General features: G+C 49.0%; 2 protein-coding genes across 2 annotated transcripts in view; both read left to right on the forward strand.

Moving 5' to 3' along the window:
• The window catches only part of OXSR1 (oxidative stress responsive kinase 1), an 85,042-nt gene extending 81,938 nt beyond the window's left edge, over positions 1-3,104 (forward strand). Inside the window, exon 18 of the mRNA XM_069561485.1 lies at positions 401-3,104. Coding sequence (XP_069417586.1) covers positions 401-475 — 75 coding nt within the window. The 3' untranslated portion in view covers positions 476-3,104. The remainder of the gene's footprint in view (positions 1-400) is intronic.
• Positions 3,105-5,611: 2,507 nt separating this feature from the next.
• On the forward strand, positions 5,612-15,908 carry SLC22A13 (solute carrier family 22 member 13). Its single transcript, XM_069562184.1, is given in 14 exon segments — positions 5,612-5,624; positions 7,964-8,236; positions 8,239-8,340; positions 12,952-13,054; positions 13,300-13,454; positions 13,637-13,817; positions 13,959-14,079; positions 14,164-14,252; positions 14,377-14,408; positions 14,589-14,663; positions 14,666-14,758; positions 14,935-15,046; positions 15,623-15,760; positions 15,762-15,908. Coding segments are annotated over 14 exon segments (1,557 nt in total). The 3' UTR covers positions 15,832-15,908.
• Positions 15,909-20,931: the final 5,023 nt, after the last annotated feature.

Raw genomic sequence — 20,931 nt, forward strand, 5'->3', positions numbered from 1 at the left:
ACTCATCCCTTCTTTCTTGTTAAACTGTCTCACTTTTACATACCAGCAGCCTCTGCAGACCAGCTTCCATATTCCCTGAGTGATGAGAATAATCAAGTCTGGTGATTATTTAACCTCCCCATGTCCTGGGCTGATGTCTCTCTTCATTGGCCTCCCTTCCCCCCTCCCTTCCAGGAAGCCTCCTACCCGAGGCCCTCAACTGTTTATTCTCAAAACAGATTGTCAGGCTGATTCCCCCTTTGTACCTAGACTCCACCTGCACCTTTATCTGCCTCCTGTTTGTGTCCCAGGGACCTTTCCCCAACTTCCCTCTCGCCCACAATCCCCATGTAAGTTTTAATTATTACCTGCAGTTTTGTTTTGTGAATAACCACAGCTTCTCATTTTGTTTGGTTCTTAGGCATCCGGTGTCGAAGGCTCAGATATTCCTGATGATGGTAAACTAATAGGATTTGCCCAGCTCAGCATCAGCTAAAACACAGCCCTGGAAGAGGCAGCCGAAGGAGATTCCACACATGCGTGTCTCTGTTGCTTCTGTTGGCCTAAACCCAGTACTGCCAAAGAACCCAGCAACAAACCTCCCAGCTAGGAGCTTTAGAGGTCTTTCTTTTATGTTTTTCCTGCCATCATCCCTGCTTTTTCCCACAGGGAAAGAAAAGTTGGATCACCAGTGGCCAGCATCCCTTTTAAAGAGTTCCGTTAGTAAACTTACTGCACGCATCCCCTGTCTTCCTCCATCTAAGAATTGGCCCGGGTGCCTCAAGGCCCAGGAGGGAGGTCTGTCAGCTCATCTTGCCTTACTCCAGTGATGGCGCTGGGTGGAGAGTAGCAGCTCTATTGGGCTTCCTCATCCTGCTTGTTCTCCCACACCGGATGGGACGTGGGCATCTTGGGATATCTCTTTACCACTGAAGTAGCAATTAAAAGTTGATTGTTCATCTGGAGCCCAGAGAATTTAGTTTAGTGATTTTTTTTTTGTTTTGTATCTGATATGAATTCTAGCAACCTTCGTTAGGAAAAAGCACAGCCTCAGAAGGAGGCAACCTAAACTATGTTCTTGTTTTGTTGATGATGTTTCTAAGCGTTTTGCTGAAGCTGCTCTCAGGCACCCCTCTTCATTACTTGCTCCAGAAAGGGTTGCTCGCCTTAACTTCAGCTGGTGCAAAACATCTGACTGTAATCGAACTTCAGCCATCGGACCCTTCAAAGCAGAACTTTGGACTGTTTTTAGGGGAAAAAATCACGTAACGGCTTATAAACAAGAGTTACCCCAGCAGTGGTGTTTTGAACAGGAAAAAATCATAACTCATATCAGTGTGGAAGTATTTATTTCAAATCTTAAACAACTGAAGAAAAACTGCTCCTTGATCCTCCCATGAAAATCAATTTGCCTGGCCTCCGAGTCATGAGGAAATGCAAGGCTGAGATTTCTACAGCAATAAAGGAGACTTGCCCTAGGCCAAAGAGGCCTGCCTTCTGACCCCTCTCCTGCACTGACCCTTAGGAGGGGCTCCACACTTCCGTGTGCTGAACCTGACCCAAGATGGAACGTGAAACCACATGTGCCGTGACTTTTAGGATTTATGAGTAGACAGTGTTCATTTGATTTTCTACAGAAATAATATAAATTATTCTTTAGGTTTAAAAAAGAGCACTCGTAATGCAATATGTGAATCACCAGTGGGGTTGATTTTTTTTTTTTCCTACTGTTTCACAGTCAGCCTTTATCTAACTGCAGATTATCCCTAACAAGTTTTACAAATGAAAGAGATCCTCAATCTGGCCTTAAAACAACACAAAAAGATGGGCTTTGGCCCCATGGAAAGAGGAGAGCTGCCTCTTACAGAATCAGTTGATCCCTTTCTATCTTTGTTGGTTTGTGAATAACAAGATTGCTTTACGTAGTTTTATTTTGGAGCACCTCTGAAAGCTTTCCCCACAACTAACTTGTTACAGTTTTAATTTCATTCTGAGCTCGTAGTTTTAACCTTGGGCTTTCTTCACTGGCCCTGGATACAAAGGCATGTTGGGAAAGGGGTGGGTGTTGGAGAGGAAGGGAAGGGATGGTTTGGGGTGAGAGGGTTGAGAAGAAAGTAGATCAGAGGATCAGATGCCAGAGTCCTGGCAGGATTGGTGAAAGGAGGGAGCCTGTTGAGCCTGGAGACAGAAGATTGATCAGCTTGATGGACAGATACTTAGCTTTTCTTTTTTCTTTTCTTAGAAGAGAGTTGAGGGGGAAAGGACAGGAAGGTAGGAATAAGTTTATGGGAAAGATGTAGTGTCCCCTTTGGCACAAGACTAGGGCTTACCTTAGAGTCTGTATTTTCGTTTCAAGTAAGCCCTTCATAGTCTGCTTATTTCTGAATCCAGAGGGCAGTGGCATCACTCTATTCTAGTTTTATTTGGAGGTGATCAAAAGCCCAGGCTGGAAGTAAGCAGCAGCCCATCTCCTTGTTCAGTTTCTCCTACTGGCCATTACCTGTGAGCTGCAGTGGGACAGGCATGACCTTTGAACTGAAGTGGGCTGGGGCTTTCTCTTTCTTTTCCATTCATCTTTTGCCCTGCTGGGAGTTAGGAGCCAGACACCAAGCCCCAGGACATGTTAGTTCCTCTGCATGATGTATGGTGGACTCCCTTTGCTGGCATGTGCAGTGATGCTGAAAAGAAATGAGTGAACAGAAACTTCGCCAGTGAGACAGCACGTGACCTAGTGAGCAGTCTTGCTCCTTCCTGGGAGTGGCGGTCCAGGATACACCTCTCTCCCTAGATCCCTAGGATCTCCTGGGTCCTGGGGTAGGGACTAACTTAGCACAAGGTAACATGTGCCAATGCTATTTGTAAAACGTATGGTCTTTCTAAATGATTCATGGATTTGTTTGGGATTTTTTGCTTAAGTTGTGAACCAAATCCTAGAGCCAGCTGACACTCTTAATAATCTGGAGGACAGAGTAATGGTGTATCAATAAATGGAGGTTCCTCCTTATGACATATGCTAGATTATGGAAGATGTAAAATATTTGACTTCCCCTCCCCTCCCCTTTTTTTTGGACTTTGTACTTTGCTGCATGTTTCATTCATTTTTAATCAATAAAGAATAAATTGTCTGTGGTGGTGTAAGGATGCTTCACTTTGGTGACTGTTGATGGGAGCAGCAGGAAGTGAAAAGGTGTATTAATAAACAACGTAAAGCCATTGTACAAATAGGGAAGCTGAAATCCCCAGAGAGGGTGATCTGCTCAGGAAAGTTTGTTAGGGTGGCATAAAGAACTCCTCTCTTTGACCTTTTCTGTTTACCTCTGCCCATGCTATTGGGCAAGCTAAAAATACCAGATTCAAGTCCTTGGGAGTCCATTTTGGAAAGTTCAGAGCAAGGCTGAACTTGTTCCCATTTCTCAGCCTTTCTTCGCCTGCTGGGTAAGTAACTCCTGCCCCAGAGGTGGTGTTTGAACCTTGACAGGACTGCTTTGGGGTAGGTCCTGGTAATTCAGGGCTCAGGTCCTGGGACCTTGGGAATTGATGGTATCATAGCTGATTGAATTTCCTTTTAAGGTAAACGGGTTGTGGAGACAGAGGAGGAGGTGCTGACTACTCAAAAGTGACCATGGTGTATGTGGGGGTCAGGGCAGGGGCAAGAGTAAACAAAGCCTTTCCACTTGCCCATCATCTTTAGCAAGATCAGGTCTTGTCCAGAAGCCGGGTTCTTCACCTCTGCCTACTCGTGTTAACAATGCTCAGTGCCACAGTTCATGGATTCCTCCTGTGGATCAGCTCACCTACCCTACACGTTTTGTAGTTTTGTTTTTTTAAAGTAGACTTTTCTCTTTCAGAGTAGTTTAATTTCACAGAAAAATTGAGCAGAAATTTATACAGCGTTTCCATATACCCCGTGGCCCCATGCAGGCACAGCCTCTCCCACTGTCAGCATCCTGCCGCAGAGTGGTACATGTGCTGAACTGGTAAGCTTACATTGGCTCTTCATCATCACCCAAAATCCATAGTATACCTTCCAGTTCTCTTGCTGTTGTGTATTTTATGGGTTTGGACAAATGGATAATATGTACCCATCATTATGATCTCACAGAGAATAGTCTTCCTGTCCTACAATTATGCAGCCTTTTCAGAACAGGTTTTTTTCACACAGTTATATGCATTTAAGGCCTCTCCATGCCTTTTTGTGGTTTGATGGCTCATTTCTTTTCAGTGCTGACTAGTATTCCATGTCTGGATATACCACAGTTTATTAATCCATTCACTTGCTGTGTGCAAGTTTTGACATTAATGAGTAAAACTGCACTAAGCACCTTTGTGCATGTTTTTGTTAATATGTGTATATGTTTCAGCTCGGTTGAGGAAGGAGCCCCCTGGCGGATTTTATGGTAAAAGGAGTCTTTTTCTAGGAAACCGCCTACCATCTCAGGCGGCTATGGCGTTTTGCGTTCCCACCAGTGACAGAGTTGCTTTTGGTGCACATGCTCACAGGCACTCGGCATTTTCACAGTTTTGGGTTTGGGCCATTCCACTAGATGTGTGGTGGTGTCTCGCTTTCATTTCTGATTCCCTGATGACTGTGTTGAGTATCTATGCCCCTTTTGCCATCTGTGGATACTCTTCGATGAGGTGTCTGGTTAGGTCTTTTGCCCACTTTTTTTTAAGATTTTTTTTTTTTTATGAGGATCATTTTTTTAAGTCTTTATTGAATTTGTTGCAATATAGCTTCTGTTTTATGTTTCGGATTTTTTTTTTTTGGCCTCAGGGCATGTGAGATCTTAAACCTTCCTGACCAGGGATCAAACCCACACCCCCTGCATTGGAAGGCAGAGACTTAACCACTGGACCACTAGGGAAGTCCCTAAAGTACTTTTAAATAAAGGTATGTATATTTTTTTTAGAATACTATTGCACACTTAAGAGACTATAGTATAAATATAACTTTCATACTAGAAAACAAACTCACTGTATTGTGTCTAGGTATCCCAGCAGCATTTGTTGAAGAGACCGTCTTTACTCCATTGTATTGCCAGTGATCTTTTGTCAAAGATCCGTTGAATCTGTTTTTTCTGGGCTGTCTGTTCTGCTGGTCTATGTGTGTGATCTTTTGCCAGTACCGCACAGTGAAGTCAGATGTTCTCAGTCCTGCACCTCTGTTCTCAAATACTGTGTTGACTGTCCTCAGATTTACCTGCCCTGAGCCTCCAAGCGGTCTGTCAATTACAGTCAGATTTTCTTACTGTGGTGCTGATTCTTGTGGAGTCTGAGTTTGTGGATTTCTGCTCCAAGAAGTTATAATTCTCTGTATTTAACTTTCTGGCTCCAATTTGAGGGATAGCAGTTTGCCCTGTGACCTCATCTCTGATGGATCTAAAAAGAATTGTTGATTTTTCAGTTTGTCCAGCTTTCTACCAGAAACAAAGTGACAACTGTAAGCTGTTTACATCCTGGACAGAAAACCAGAACTCCTACCACATTTTTTTATTTACTAGAGTCGTTCTTAGCACTTCCCTGGTGGTCCAGTGGCTAAAACTCTGAGCTCCTAATGCAAGGGGCCCAGGTTCCATCCCTGGTCAGGGACCTAGATCCCACATGCTGCAACCAAAGCTGTGTGCTGCAAGACATGGCGCAGCCAAGTAAATATTCAGAATCATTCTCAAATTTGGAAGAGACTTGAGACACCCTCCAGTGCATCCCTATCGGTGATGTCTGAGGAGTATTTTCCCCTCCTGCACCATATGTACAAACACCACCCTCTACCCCGCGGGCAGGTGATTGCCAGTGACTGTGTGTCCATTCAAGTTACGCTGCTCCAGCGATCAGAGCGCTCTTCTCTTTGGTCTTAGCAGTGCCACTGATTGAAGACAGATGCAAGGAGAGAAAGAGGAGAGAGACAGGCTGCAGGTTCTCCCTTAAGGGCTGGAAGCAGTCCTGTCCTACTCCACAGCCTCCCAGAAGACAGTGAGGGTGGCCAGACTGCTGGAGACGCCAGAGAGCAGCACATGTGCTATCTGGGAGCTCATCCTCCCAGGTCAGCGAGACCACAGATCCCTGGGGCTACAGTGTTCCTGGGAGGACTCCCAGCTGTGGGCTTTGAAGCATCGTGGGGAGCCTTTGGCAGACTGGTTGGGGTGGGAGAGGGGCAGGGTTAAGAGAACAAGTAATCAAAAACTTAGAACTGGGGGAACTGGGAGTGCAGTGAAACCAGTGGAGTTTGGGGACCTGTAGTTATAACTGTGGAAGGGCTTTGGTTGAATCTCACTCTTCTGTCAGAGCATCCTCATCATTTATCTGTCTCTAGTTTAGAATCCTACACTAGGAAATGGAACACTCCTTAGAGACCATCTAGTTCGAGCTGTGCTTTTACACAAATGCGGAAATTGAGGCCAGAGGGCTAGAAGGGGCAGACGGCAGATCACAGTGAATCACTGGTGGAGCCCAAACTGCTACCTCCTAACCCCAGTCCCTTTGGAGCCTTAGAGCTGAAAGGACTACAAAATCCTTTCCCTGATCAGACAGAAGAGATGACGACTGAGCACAGGCTTCTCCTATCTCCACCTCAGTTTCCCCCACAAAGGCTGAGCCCCGACGTGAGTAGTGGCAGCTGGTAGCATCTGCTTTCTTGGCAGTTCATTCAAGGCTGTGCTGAGGACAAGAACTTGCAAGGGAGCTAGGTGAGGAAGCAAGAGGTGGGGCTGGTGACAGTGGGGAGCCTGGCAGGAAGTTTAGGGTGGAGGAGGGGGCAGAGAGACGTGTCTTCTTATGCAGGGTTGTGGACGCTTGCCTCTCCCCTCCAGCATCTGCCCTGCCTGGACCCTCCCTTCATATGGACTGAATCACAGGCCACAGGTAGGGGAACATTATAGCCAGGGCTGCTCTGCACAACCTTACTGCCTCACATTCTCTTCACCTCTGCTCATCTCTTTTCTTAAAATAATTTAAAACAGACTTTCCAAGGGCTACACAAATAGGTGAACGTGAGTATGACACCCAAGCATGTATTTTCCCCTAATGGTCTGTTTTGCCCCATCATTCTGATCCTCCCATAATTAGATGCCTTCCAAGCCCAGGGTCTACCTGCAGTAAGACCCCCAGGGTAGAAAAGAGACTGGGCCATTCATTTGTGAGAGGTTCCTATAAGAATCCTGACCTGCCACCTCCCATGCTGTGCCCTGTCCTAACCTAGACTCCAGCAAGGTTATAGGAATGACCCCCAGATGGGGCTTTGTCCTTTGATGCTCACCGAGATTGCCTGGGGTGGTTGGGGCTACTCTGGGGCCGCCTGCATTTGTTTTTTATTGTGGGAAGGTGTTAATGGTTTCTTCCTTGATTAGGTAGAGATGAAGATGCACGTGTTAGTTGTGCTGCTGAAGGGAAAGGCATGTATGCCCTGGGTGGGTCTCCTGGCCTTACTATTACCCTTGGGATGACTGGTGTTGCATACCACCACGTGCTAGGGACCCTGCAGGAGACAGTAAGGTCAGGGTCATGAGACCAGGGTGGTTGTACTCCTGGCCAAGTTAACATGCAGTCTGGTCCTTGCTGCTCTGCTGCCATGCCCCCCTCTGTCAAGTAGAGTAGCAACTGCCCTGCAGCATTGAAATTACGCTCAGAATTTGGATTCTTTCACAATGGGAGGGGTTTGCACTGGAGTGAGTTGTAGAGGATGTTGCAGCTAGGAGTGTGGTCCTTGTACACCATGAAATATCTGACTAGAGCTCGCTGCTGTGTGCTAGGCCTGAGAAGTTCCTTTGGTATTGCCTTGTCCCGCAGTCCGTCAAACATCCTCAGATCCTCCAAGCCAGAGTGGACTGTTTTTTCATCATATTCTGTCATTCCTAGACCTGAGCTCAGGAGCAGAGGTATGACAGGTGGAGCCACACAAGGCTGGATTAAACATTAACACAGCTGCCACCATTACCCCAAGCGAGCTGCAAAGCTAGCTGGTAGCCCCAGCTAAGGAGCTGGTGCCCAGTGACTGTGGCTCCCTTTGCCCAGGTCTTGGCTGAACTGGGCAGCTTTGGTCACTTCCAGGTGCAGCTGCTGATACTGCTGAGTGTGCCCAGCTTCCTGACCGCCTTCTACGTGTTCACCCAGGTCTTCATGGTCCTGGACGAGGCCCACTATTGTTCAGTGACCTGTGTCAGGAACCAGACTCTGAACCTGAGCGCGGCTGAGCAGCTGGCCCTGGGCTTGCCCCTGGATGCTGCAGGCAGTCCCGAGCCCTGCCTCATGTTCCAGTTGCCCCCGATGGTGCCAGCCTGGAGTACGTCCTCAGCCACAGCTTCAGTGAGACACAGCTTTGCGAGGCGGGCTGGGTCTATCCCGAAGGCAGGCCCTTGTCCGTAGAGGATGAGGTAAGGCTGTACGTCAGTCTGACTTTTTAAGTGTTTTGAGTCAGTCAGCTGCTCTGCCCTCAGTCTCTGGTGTGACTGCCTCTGAAGCTGCCCCTTCACCCCAGGCCTGAATGACCATTGTCATGCCTGTTTTGCTTTCTGTCCTCTGCCTGTCGGCCCATCTAATTCTCCATCCATTCCCTTTGTCTGGGATGTTTGCCCATCTGTCCATTCATCTCTGTTTTTATTTGTCCCTCCGCCTGTCTGCCCCATGGCCTTCTTTCCTGCCGCTCCTGTCCAACTGTTCTGATGCCTTTCTCTTTCCTAGGTTTGCATCTGCCCTCCCATTTGCCTTTGTCTTCCAGTCCACCCCCTGTGTGTCTGCCCACTTACCTGTCTTCCTTGTTTAACGAATCTTGCAGTCCTACCCCTTCCCTACCCACTCGTCTACCTTCCTGCTTGCTTGCCTTGGAGTCCCTGCCTTCAGCCTTTCTCTCTCAATCTTTTCCTGCCTGCCTGCCTGCCTCTGAGATGCTGGAGGCCACGAGGAACTCTAGGACTTGTCCTGCACATACCTGAGCAATTGCTGATGCTAACTCTGTTCTCTTAGGAGGGGCCCCAGCAGAACAGTAGAAAGACTTTCCCCCTCCAGCCACCTCAGAGCAAGAAGGGTTGCTTCCCAGACAGTAGGGCGGAGCACAGAATAGGGAGATGACTTGACAAGGGCAGCACACATGCTTCCCAATGAACCTGGGACTCATTCAGGGCACCCAGCAGCCTGAGGTCTGTCCTCCTGCCTTCTTCCTGATCCTCCCGCTCCGTCCACTCACAGGGGGAGTAGGTCACCTTGAACTCTGCTAGCCCCTGGATCTACGCCAGCCTGGGTTTGTCTGATCCTCAGTGCCCCTTCCTTCATCTCCTCAGTGTCTCACCGATGGTAGATCTGATCTTCATCATCCTAAGATGCTGTGTCTGCCTCGACAGGTGCTCATAAACTCGCTGCCCATCTAGCCAAGTGTCACCATCCTTATAGCTCAGGCAGACTTCCAGAGTGCTCAGAGCCAACCCTAGCTCTTGTTCACAACCTTTGCTGGACTGTTCATGGAATTGTCATCCAACCAACAGCTCCTGAGTTCTCAGCATGTGAGGCGCCATCAGAACAGAGGCACCATCAGAACAGAGGCGCCCTGTTCACCTCTGAGAAGACCTGTACTCCTAGTAGAGGGACAGAGGCTCAATGAACTCTGAGGCTAGATTCTGCTTCTTCCTGGGGAGAGAATGGGCAGGCAGCTCCCTGAAGGAGTTGGTCTGTGAGCTGGGTACCCAGGGACCAGAAGAAGGTTAATAGGGAAAAGGAGAAAGCCTTCATAGACAGAGAATAGAAAAAGAAAGGCCTGGTAACAGGAAGAAGGTGATGTGTCAGGAACTTGGTTTGCCTGGGCTAGGGGTGGGCAGGTTTCATGGGACGAAAGGGATGTTCTCAAGGACTAAGGGCCTCTCTCTCCTCAGTCACCAACTTAGTCTTTGCTGACCCTGGTGTTGGACCTTGGCCCTCTGGCCCTTCCCTGACATGTTTCCACAGACCCACCCTCCCAAGGATTGCAACTCCCAAGTGAATGTACGCTTTTGGTACTTTGTGCCTCCAACTACTTGACAACCTCAAACTCGGGCCCAGAGTGGAGCTGCCTTGTGTGAGGTGTCCATCCTGGCTTCCAGTCTACAAGCAGGGGTAGAAGCTACAGTGCAAGCTACGCTGACTCTGGGGACTTCTCTGAGCTGATATCCCAAGTCTCCTTTATAACCAGCAGCATCACATGCAAAGTGAAATACAGATAATCCAGATTTGAGAAGAAAAAAAAAAAAACATTTCCTTATAAGCTGTGTGCTCATGAATGACAGAGTACATTTCTCCTTCTCAGTCTACCTGTCCAGCGTTTCCTGGGTGCCCATTCTTGGTAAAAGAGAAAATGACTCCCAGCCCTGTTCACACAAACCTCTGAACACAGAGGTCAATGGACCATCAGTGAATAGGAAAAACAATGAGGTCTGTCCTGGAACCACAGAAAGAAGGTGTGCAGAGCAGAGAGAATAGCCATTTCTAGGGTCTGGAGCATGAAAGCCCCTGGCCTGTGTGAGCAATGCTAACATACAAAGAGGACTGGGAAAAGACAAGAGCCAGCTCTTAAAGAGTCTCAGATATCAGTGCTAAGGAATTGGGACTTTCTTCCAGAGACCAGTGGGAGCCATTGATGGTTTGGAACAGTGGAAATGAGACTTGATGGGTTGTGCTCCAAGAAATGGGGTGGGATTCTGCAGTCCACCATGGCAGGCCCCAGACAGAACTCTCCACCGTAGGCATTAGGGCTGGGGAGGTTGACACCTGGTGCCCCAAGTTGGAGCCCTCTTCATCTCGTTTCCATCTGCAACATGACACCAGCACATGAACTGGGGTTGGTCTTGGCACCTCTCCAGGCCTCTCTCTTCTGCGAAACAGAGGGAATAATAAGCCTACATGGGAGTTAGAGAATTTGATAAGATGGGATTAATGAATGGTGTCCACTGAGCAGAGGAGGCAGCCTTGGTGGAGTCCCATGGCTTGGCACTCGCGTCTTCAGAGCATGAAGGCCCCTTGTATCCGAGATGCCTATGTCACCAGCTGTGTGCTTCTTGGGCCTCACGAAGCTGTGTTAGTACAGCCTCAGCTGAACTGACTTAGCACAGCCACTTTGCTACCTATGTTGTATGTGTTCATTCCTTTTATCCTATCAGGTGGTACTAAGGAACCTGTTTCATCTTCATTTGTACATGGGAAACTCAAGACACCAGCAGATCAGCTAACAAAGTCACACAGAATGACTCAGCAGACCTTTATTCATAATTTTTTATTTTAAACAATATCTAACTACAGAGGCGATCTGTGGTGGCGAGACAAAAAAGCAAACAGGATAGAACTGGGTGGAACACCAAGTTCCAAGTACCCGGTCCTGCCACACTTCACTCTCAGGAGCAATCCATTCATCATTTGATGGTCACTTAAAGCTCTTACAAAATTAACAGTTGTCCTTCAAGACAGATGTAGGAGCAAAATACTATCTCCTGAATTGGTTAATTTTTGGCTAAAGATTAGGTAACTCATGGAGATTGACTTCTCAGCTAACTGAAGGTATTGATTGGTTCCTTGCTTCCTTCATACACTCATCCTTTCACTCAGGAAACATTACCTTAGCTTTCCCTTAGTTTCACTTCCTGTCCAGCAAAGATGTCTGAACTCACTGCCATCCAGCTGTCCAACTCTAGGACCTAGGACTAGCTGCTGAAGCTATGTCTAGTAAGTCAAGGATTGTTGCTAGAATTATGTGAGATGATGCATGTGAAACATTTGGCATAGTACCCAATCCAGAGAAAGCACTCAGCACGCATTAATATTGTGAAGTTGTCTCCATGAGCTCTGGAGGAGAACTCACCTGTCATGATCCCCCTGCGCACACTTGAGTATGGAGCTGAGATGTGTGCAGGGGGCACAGAACTTCCTTGAGGGGCACACAAACGGGGGTCAGTCACATGCCATTGTTGTGTGTGCACATGCAGTGGACGTGTGTACAGATCTATATGGACACCCATATGTTCTTCACTTGGACTTCCAATCTGTCCGTCAGGTTCTGTGAGTCTCCAGGTAGGCTGTCTCCCCTCCATCACCATGTGTGTGCAGGGTTCATGTTCCTGCATCCTAATCTCTTTCCTTAAGGGATATGTGAGGGCTCCTTAGGATTCTGATTGCCTGAGAATGATGGGAGTTTCAGGGGGATTTTGCAGTCAGTTGGGAAAAGTCTGAAAGGCCCAAGCAGGTCACAGGGGTGCCGTAGTTACAGGGAAGAGGCCCCATTTGTCAGGAAGAAGCAGTTAGTAACTGTCAGGGGGTTCCCAAACCGTGCATCCGTAGTGGGTCAATAATTTTATATGGTATCTCCAGGCCAAAAAAAAATGCCTAGACGATTCATAGAATAAGTAATTTGATCCAAACAACTTAAGAAGAGGGACTTCCCCGGCAGTCCAGTGGTCAAGACTCTGCACTTCCAATGTGACCCTTGGTTGAAGAACTATGATGCCTCGTGCCGTGCCGTGGGGTAGACAAACAAAAACCATCAACAGCAAAAATAAAACAGAAACAAAACTTCAGAATTTAGATACTAATAACTCAGTAGCTGTTTAAAAAAATACACAAAAGAAAACATTTGAATTTCATCCTCAAGTAAGTGCAGCTACTTCCTAATAGGATATATTGGCAACCACCCATCGCAGTCCTTGAGCCCTGTGGGCTTCACGTGGTTTTTGCTTTTTCCACAGCACTTGCCAAAAACACAGCTTCACACCCATCACTGAAAAGAACTGTGTGAACCATCTGGAGCTGGTAGTTTGATATGAAACAGGTGTTGACTGTCACTGTTTTCCTCTTACACTTCTTAGTGTCATGTCGTGCACTGAGTTCACAAAGCTGGTGCCCTGGGGTACCTTGATGCACAGTTTGGGAACCTGCCCCACTTCTGTCCTGAGAGGTTTGTCATGCATGGTCTAACTGATAGAAGGACTTGCCTTAGCTACCCCTGAGCTCACATCTGCCTGTGTCTACCTCATTTTAACATGGTCTATGGTCGGAAGCATCTGAAGGAAACCTCAGTGTATGTGGCTGGGCTCCTCACTGGGGTGCTCACCTTCGGGCCCCTCTGCGACTGGTAAGAACCTTGACCAGTTCCCCCGACCCAGCATGCTCTTGGGCTCCTGGCCCAGAGTTTAGTTCTCCCCAGGGCCCCTCTCACCAGTCTCCAGGTAAGGCCCTGTCTACCTGCAATGGGACTCCCAGCTGGGGCCATGCACCCTCCCACAGACAGAGCACCCAGCAAAGGGCTTGGGGCTGGGTCTCCCTTCCTCTTTCCCCTCAGAGAGATTCACTCCTCGACCTGCCCCTTTGCAACCCCAGGATTGGCCACAAGGCCACTCTCCTGGTGCCGCTGCTCCTCTTCGCCATCCTCGGCATGAGGACAGCCTTCATGCCCAGCTTTGAGCTCTGCATGGTCCTGTGCTTTTCTGTGGCCACAGCCGCCGCTGGATATACCTTCAGGAATGTCACCCTACGTGAGTATCTGGGCCCTGAAGCCATCAGCGGCAGAGCAAGGCCATGGGGCCTGCACGGCCACACTCCCACGCTGCCTGGGGGGCCCAGTCAGCTCCATGCACCTAAGGCGATGGCACTGGCACGCCCTGAACTGGACCAGGACCACAGCCCCTGACCTGGTGGCATCTCAGATGGCAGGGAGTGATAGGGTGGGGTCCAGCCCAGCCTCAACCTCTGCCTGCTTCCAGTTACAGAGTGGTCCTGGCACAGTGCGCCTTCTCCCTGGAGCAGATGGCTCTTGCAGGACTTGCCTGTGACATCCGGAACTGGAGACTCTTCCAGATTGCTGGCACGGCACCTGTCTTTCTGCCCTTCTGCTTCTGGTGAGGAGATATTTCCCAGGCAAACTACCTCTTGGCTGGTGGTGCATGCAGAGAGGTGTCTGGGAGAGGGAGCCTGTGAGGCCTGTAGGGTGTATGTGTGCTAGGACAGGCCCCAAGGTCACAGCCATTCCTGACCCACAGGGCCCTGCCAGAATCTGCACGGTGGCTCCTTACCTGGGGGAGGGGAGAGGAGGCCAAACAATTGGTCCAGAAAGTGGCCTTGATCAACAGGCACAAACTCTCCTCCCAGCTCCTGAGCCAGGTACTTGCAGCACTGGGCCAGCCCTGCCTGATGGGACCACACAGACCGGTCTGCCTGGCCCCTCACTCTGCACATCCCTCCCAGCTGGCCCCAGAGAAGACCAGCCCCGCAGGGAATGCCCTAGTTATGTTCCAAGACCCCTAGCTCCGGAAGGAGACCCTGATTCTCTTCTGGTGAGTGGACTCAGGGCCCACGACCCTCGCTGAGGCCTAAACTAAAGGGCTGCCATGTCTCTGTGGGAGGTGGCTGTCTGGGCACCACTGGGTCGCTTGCTGGCTGTGCTTCTGTCTCCTGTAGTGGCTCCTGGCCAAGGCAGTCTCTCTTTCTGAGTGCGATGGGGTCTCATCACCTGGCACTGAGAAGGACTCTTGAACTGCAGGTTTGTGAACAGCCTGGTGTTCTGTGAACAGGGAGGCCTGGTGTGCTGTGATTTATGGGGTTGCAAACAGTTGGACGCGACTGAGCGACTGAACTGAACTGAACTGATGTTCTATGTCCTGGGCCTCAAGGTGGGGCACTTGGCCTGAACATCTACCTGACACAGTTAATCTTCAGAGCAGTCGAGGTGCCTGCCTGCTGCTGCAGCATTTTATAATGGAATGGATGGGCCGCAGGTAGAGTCAGTCGGGGACCCTGGTTCTGGGTGGCCTCACGTGTATCACCATCATCTTCATCCCAGCAGATACCAGGGCCTCTGCCCACACCCACCCCTGCTACCGAGACCCCTTGTTCCCTTTTCAGGAGTGAGGGCTTCTCTGGGGCTTGGGTGCACAAGGGGTGAGGAGTTTGGGAGGCAGGGACAGGGCCCAGGGGCTGGGCTGGCCACTCTCCCTGTGGCTGACGGGCAGCTTCCACCAGATCTGCCTGTGGTGGTCACTGTGCTGGCTCTGGTGGGGAAGTTTGCCTTGGCGGCTGGATTTACCATCTTCTACGTGGACTCTGCTGAGCTCCTCCCCACTGTCATCAGGTAAGGGTGGCAGGTGCAACCCTGGCTCCTCTGCTCCCAAGACCCTCATTTTGACCATCCCTCCTCTGCCCTCCCTAGTGTTCCCCACAGAACTTACAGGACTGGCTCTGGGGCAGCAGGGCTGGATGGGGTCCAGGGCTGGATGAAGTCAGGGGAGTGCAGAGGAGGGCAGTGGAGGGCAGATACACCAAGGGCCATAGCCTGGCCTTGTCAGGACTAAATACTGTGAGTCCAGGTTTGATGAATGGCTCAGAAGGAAGTCTGCAGTGGGAGTGGGGGGTGGTCAGGAGGCGCAGCCTTTGATTGGAGACTGGATAGGTGGGCAGGAGTGCAGCCGGCAAACAGAAGGCCTGGAGGTGGGAGAAGCAGGCCACATCGTAGGACCAGGAGAAGTGCAGGTTGATGGGGCGGGAAGGCTAGGTGGACTTGAGGAAGCCTGGGGACCGTGCACGTCTGGGGAGACCAGATGAAACATCGGGGCTTTCCAAGGACGTGAGCTGGGGTGGAACTGTGGGAGGAGCTGGGGTGGACCCAGGGGAGGCCAGGTCCGCTCAGCTTCTGCCAGCCTTCCCACAGGCAGACGGGCATGGCGCTGGTGGACATCTTTTCAAGGATCAGGGGCATCCTCATGCCACTCATGATCCTACTGGGCGAGCATCACGTGTCCCTCCTCATGCTCATCTACAGCAGCCTCCCCATCAGGGCCGGCTTACTCGGCCCTGCTGACAGAGACACGTGGCCAGACCCTGAAGGACACTGTCGACGACCTGGAGCAAGAATCCTGACCACAGTGAGGTGCTTGCTCTCTCTGAACCCAGGACCTCACATCAGTGGCCCCTCTTCCAGAAGCCCAGGTCTCTACTTTACCACTTGTCCATTGTTGCAGAGGGAGCCCTCACAATTCCCATACTTTGGGGAGGAGGTGGCGAGGAATGAGGACAGTACCTAGATAGCCAATGATGACCTTCTGCTTCCTCCAGCTCTCTGAAGGCAGTGCTCTCAGAAAAGGATTTGGAGGCCTCGGGAAGTATTTCCAGCCCAGGGTAGCCTTTAGAGCGGCACTTAGCTGTATGACTGTGTCTCCAAAGCTAGACCGGCAGCAGCAGAGAGCTGCCTAAACACTCCCCTGTAAATAGCCGGACCTGTGAGCACCACCAGCCTTGCTAATGGAGGCAGTACCCTGTGAGCTGGCCCCAGAGCCAGCCACCCACTGCCTGGCCCAATCTCAGAAGCATCCTAGATGGGCCTCCCTCCTTTCAAAACCATGCTCATCCCCAAAACCCCATCCCCAGTACCCTGTTCTGGATTAGAATCTTGGGTGTGTCTTGGGTTTAACTTGTTCTCTGACACTCTTTGGGGATATGGCTCCTCAGATCCCCTCCATCTGGGATTCCCCCTGTCCTGAAAACATAGTCAGGCCCAGAACAGGACAGCTGAGTAGGGCCTCTCCCAGCCCTTGAAGTCATGGGCCCATCCAGGCAGGTGGACAAAGGGAAGTTTGCAGTTCCTCCAGTGTCTGGACCAGGCCTGAATGGATAAGGTGGGACCCACAAGACATTTGGTCTAGCTGAGAGGAGACTGATTCAGTCAGAATCACAGCTTCAGGGCTGCCTTCTCTTCAGAGATTCTCCTTCACCTGCCCTTCACTCAGGACCAGTGGCGGGGAGAGGCAGGACGTGGTTCTGTCCCTCTCTAGGCCCCTCTTTCCTTTTGTTTTCTGATGCTCTGGCTCTTGCAGGGCCCATGCAGGGTAAGAGAAGGGGGCAGAAGTCTTCTTACTTGGTGGCCACTAGTGTTGGTTCTTTTGGGACTTGCAGTGAGTAATCATCAGTCAGTGGCCCTGGGAGGCTCCTACAATTAGGCTTTCTTCAAGAATATTCAGGGGTTCTCAGTGATCACCCCAGGACCTCTGCGTTGCTCCTTAGTATGAAAAAGATGCTGGCAAATGACTCCTTGGAACCCTACTTCATCTCCTGCCCCTCCCGGTGGATCCCCACATTGTATCTCTTGGGCTGGCCTCCTTTACAAGACAGTCCAACTAGCACAACCATAGCAGCACGTTAGCCCAACTGTCCGCCTTCTTTCTGCTTGCACCCCAAGAGCTGGGCACAGCTAGAGAGCATCATACTCGTGGCTCTCTTCTCTGAACCCACGGTCACCAGCACTTCCTGAGTCCTCAGCAGCACCTTGTATTCCTACCAGCTTTTCAAGTCAGCTTGTTTTCCAATTCTCACTGGTGGCTATTTCTCAGGTCCACTCTGCTTGTCCCCTTTCCTCTTACCCCCTACCAGATAGCATCTCATCCTCCTCTCAGAGAAAGAAAAAGCCATCCCATGGCCACTCCTCAAGTTTCCCACCAAGAAAACTTTAACCTACACTCCCTCCTCCCCTGGGTGGGGATCTGGGAGTAGCTGAGCGGAGCATCTGTTCCTCCGTTGACTTTCCTCTCCATTCTTCCTCCTTAGGCCTGGGGATTGGGGGTGAGCAAGTGGTGCCTGGAAGGATGGGAGGATTTCCCACAATGGAGGTGGAGCCGTCATGGGGGAGGCAGGTGCTCTGGGTGTTGGACACAGTCTGCATGAAGGCGTGGGGCTGGCTTATGTGGAGATTTTCCCAGTCTGCCTTGCCCCTTCTGTCCCTAGGGCCTATGGCCAGTTGTGCCCCAGTGGTGGAATGCTGCTCCCCTTCATCCTACCCAATCCCAGGACCTCCCCACCCCATTGTGACAGTGCTCCCTGGACACCATGGAACCCAAGGGTTCTGCTTCCAAGGGTCCGGCTGGGCCTGGACTGTGGTCAAGTGGGCCCTGGCTTTGGCTTGTGGTCCTGTCTCTAGGGAGGAAGGGCTGGGAGGGTGTTGAGGGTTTCGACTATGATGACACCCAGCAATTGTGGGGCCGCATTCTCAGTATAGGTGTTGACAGGAGCCTGCCGGACCTTGACTGACTGTGGGAAGTCTGTGGAAGGAGCAGGCTGCCCTCCCAGGAAGCGTGAGTTCTAAGATGTGGCATCTGGCCATTTCCTGTCCTCAGAAAGGGGGCTGCTCCTGGCTGTACCTCCCTTGTCCCAGGCCTCAGTTTCCTCTTTTTATATCGGGAACCAGTTGCTGGGGCCTGTCCACCTGGTGGGGGACCTTTGGGAACAAGTGCTTCAGGTTCTTGCAGACTGTCAGGCCCCTGTTGGGCATTCAGGTGATGCTCGGGGGACACTGAAGGTCACTCTACCAGAGAAGCTGGCTCCAGGCCCCAAACCAAATCTTTGTGAGCAAAACGAAAGTTCTCTCCATCCCTCCCTCCTTCACTCCCCTCTTTCCCTCCCTCCCTAGGAAGTCTCCTCTATTGCATGACACCCTCTCCAACCTTACACATGTACACACTCTGCTAGTTTCCTGTTGCTGTTGTGACAGATTACCACAAACTTACTGGCTTTCAACAACACAGATGTATTATAGTCTTGCAGGTCAGAAGGCCAAAATGGGCCTCACTTGGCTAAAATTAGGTGTCACAGGGCTGTATTCCTTTCTGGAGGCTCTAGTGGGGAATGTAGTTCCTTGCCTTTTCCAGCCTCTTGAGACTGCCCACAATTCCTTGGCTAATGCTCCCTTGTATCTACAAATCTCTCAATGGCTGGTCAAATCTTGAGAGATATGACTGAAGTTTATTCATTTTCACTGCTGCATTGTATGCTATTAGAGAAATATACCACAGTTTATCCATTCTTCTCTTGATGGGGTTTTTGGGCTCTTTTCCCCACCTCCCATATTTGGAATGTATTGTCATGAATGTTTTGATACTCTTCTTGGATCATGTGTACAAATGTTTACCCAGAGTATACAAGTGGGGATAGAATTGCTGGGTCATAAGGTGTGAGGCTGGGCCTTCCCTAGTGGCTCTGCAGTAAAGAATCTGCCTGCCAATATAAGAGACGCAGGAGACACAGGTTTGATCCCTGGCTGGGGAAGATCCCCTGGAGGAGGAAATAGCAACCCATTCCAGTATTCTTGCTGGGAAATCCCATGGACAGAGGAACCTGGAGGGCTACAGTTCATGGGGTCACAAAGAGTTGGACACAGCACACACACACTCAAGGTGTGAGGATATTCACCTCTACGAGACAATGCCTAATTGTTTTCCAAAATGGAACCATGAATACTCCTGCCTGAAATGTGTGAAAAATGGATATTGGGTATTGTCAAACTTCTTAAATTTTCTCAAGCAAAGTGTAAATTATGCTCTTGATCTGCATTTCCCTTATTATTAAAGAGATTGAGCATCTCTTCATGTGTTTGTTTATATTTTCTCTTATTGAAAAGCCCATTCATGTCTTTTGGCCATTTTATTATTGATTTGTGGCCTCTTTATACATTCTTGATCCTTTTTATCCCCCCACTGATGCATGTTTGTTATATATTCTCCCAGTTGTGTGATTTTTTTTTTAACTTTACGATGTTCATTTTTGAGTCGTCCAATTTATAATTTAAAAGCTTTTTTAAATTATTTTATTTTTTTATTTTTGGCTCTGCTGGGTCTCTGTTGCTACATACGAGCTTTCTGTAGTTGTGGAGAATGGGGGCTACTCTCTAATTGCAGTGTATGGGATTCTCATTTTGGTGGCTTCTCTTGTAGAGCACAGGCTCTGGGCACATGGACTTCAGCAGTTGCAGCCCAGGGGCTCATTAGTTGTGGCCCAAGGGCTATCAAGTATATTTGCTTGTTGTTGCTCTTCAGTCACTAAGTCATGAGAAATTTAAGAAGCAATTCCATTTACCACTGCATCAAAAAGAATAAAATATCTAGGAATAAACCTACCTAAGGAGACAAAAGACCTGTACTCTGAAAACTATAAGATGCTGATGAAAAAAATCAAAGAAGACATACACAGATGGAAAGATATATCATGTTCATGGATTGGAAGAATCAGTATTGTCAAAAATGAGTATACTACCCAAGGCAAACTACAGATTCAATATAATCCCTATCAAATTACCAATGGCATTTTTCACAGAACTAGAACAAAAATATCTTAAAATTTGTACGGAGACACAAAAGACCCCACCAAATAGCCAAAGCAATCTTGAAGATGAAAAATGGAGCTAGAGGAATAAGGCTTCCTGACTTCAGACTGTACTACCAAGCTACGGTCATCAAAACAGTATGATACTGGCACAAAAATAGAAATATAAATCAATGGAACAGGATAGAAAACTCAAATATATATATATGTGTGTGTGTGTGTGTATATATATATATAAATATATATATATATAGGACTCCATCTAGTTAGTTTACACCTCCATTACCTACCTATTTATTATGATTTTTGGTGAGATATTTATGTTCTTCTGTCTTAGCATTGGAGAAGGAAATGGCAGCCCACTCCAGTGTTCTTGCCTGGAAAATCCCAGGGACAGGGGAGTCTGGTGGGCTGCCGTCTATGGGGTCACACAGAGTCAGACACTACCGAAGTGACTTAGCAGTAGCAGCAGTCTTAGCAGATTTCAGTTATGCAATGTAGTGTTTTCCACTATAGTCACAAGTTTTTACGTTATATCCTCAGGCCTATTCATCTTATAGTAGAAAGTAATTATTCTTTTACCAACCTCTTCCTTTTTCCCACTCCCAGAAATCACTTTCACTTTAGTTTTCACTAGTCTGATTCTTTTTTTAAAAAAAAAAATCTGCATATAAGTGATAACCCTGCAGTATTTGTCCTTCTCTATCTGTCGACTAGTGTTAATGCCCCCGAGATCCATCCATGTTGTCACAAATGACAGGATTTCCCTTTTTTCTCATGGCTAAGTAGTATTTCACTATGCGAAATGAAGTATACCACGTTATCTGTATCCATTCATCCACTGATGGACACAGTGTTGTTTCCATATCTGGC

This window comes from Ovis canadensis, chromosome 19 (assembly GCF_042477335.2).
Source record: "Ovis canadensis isolate MfBH-ARS-UI-01 breed Bighorn chromosome 19, ARS-UI_OviCan_v2, whole genome shotgun sequence".
Lineage (NCBI taxonomy): Eukaryota > Metazoa > Chordata > Mammalia > Artiodactyla > Bovidae > Ovis > Ovis canadensis.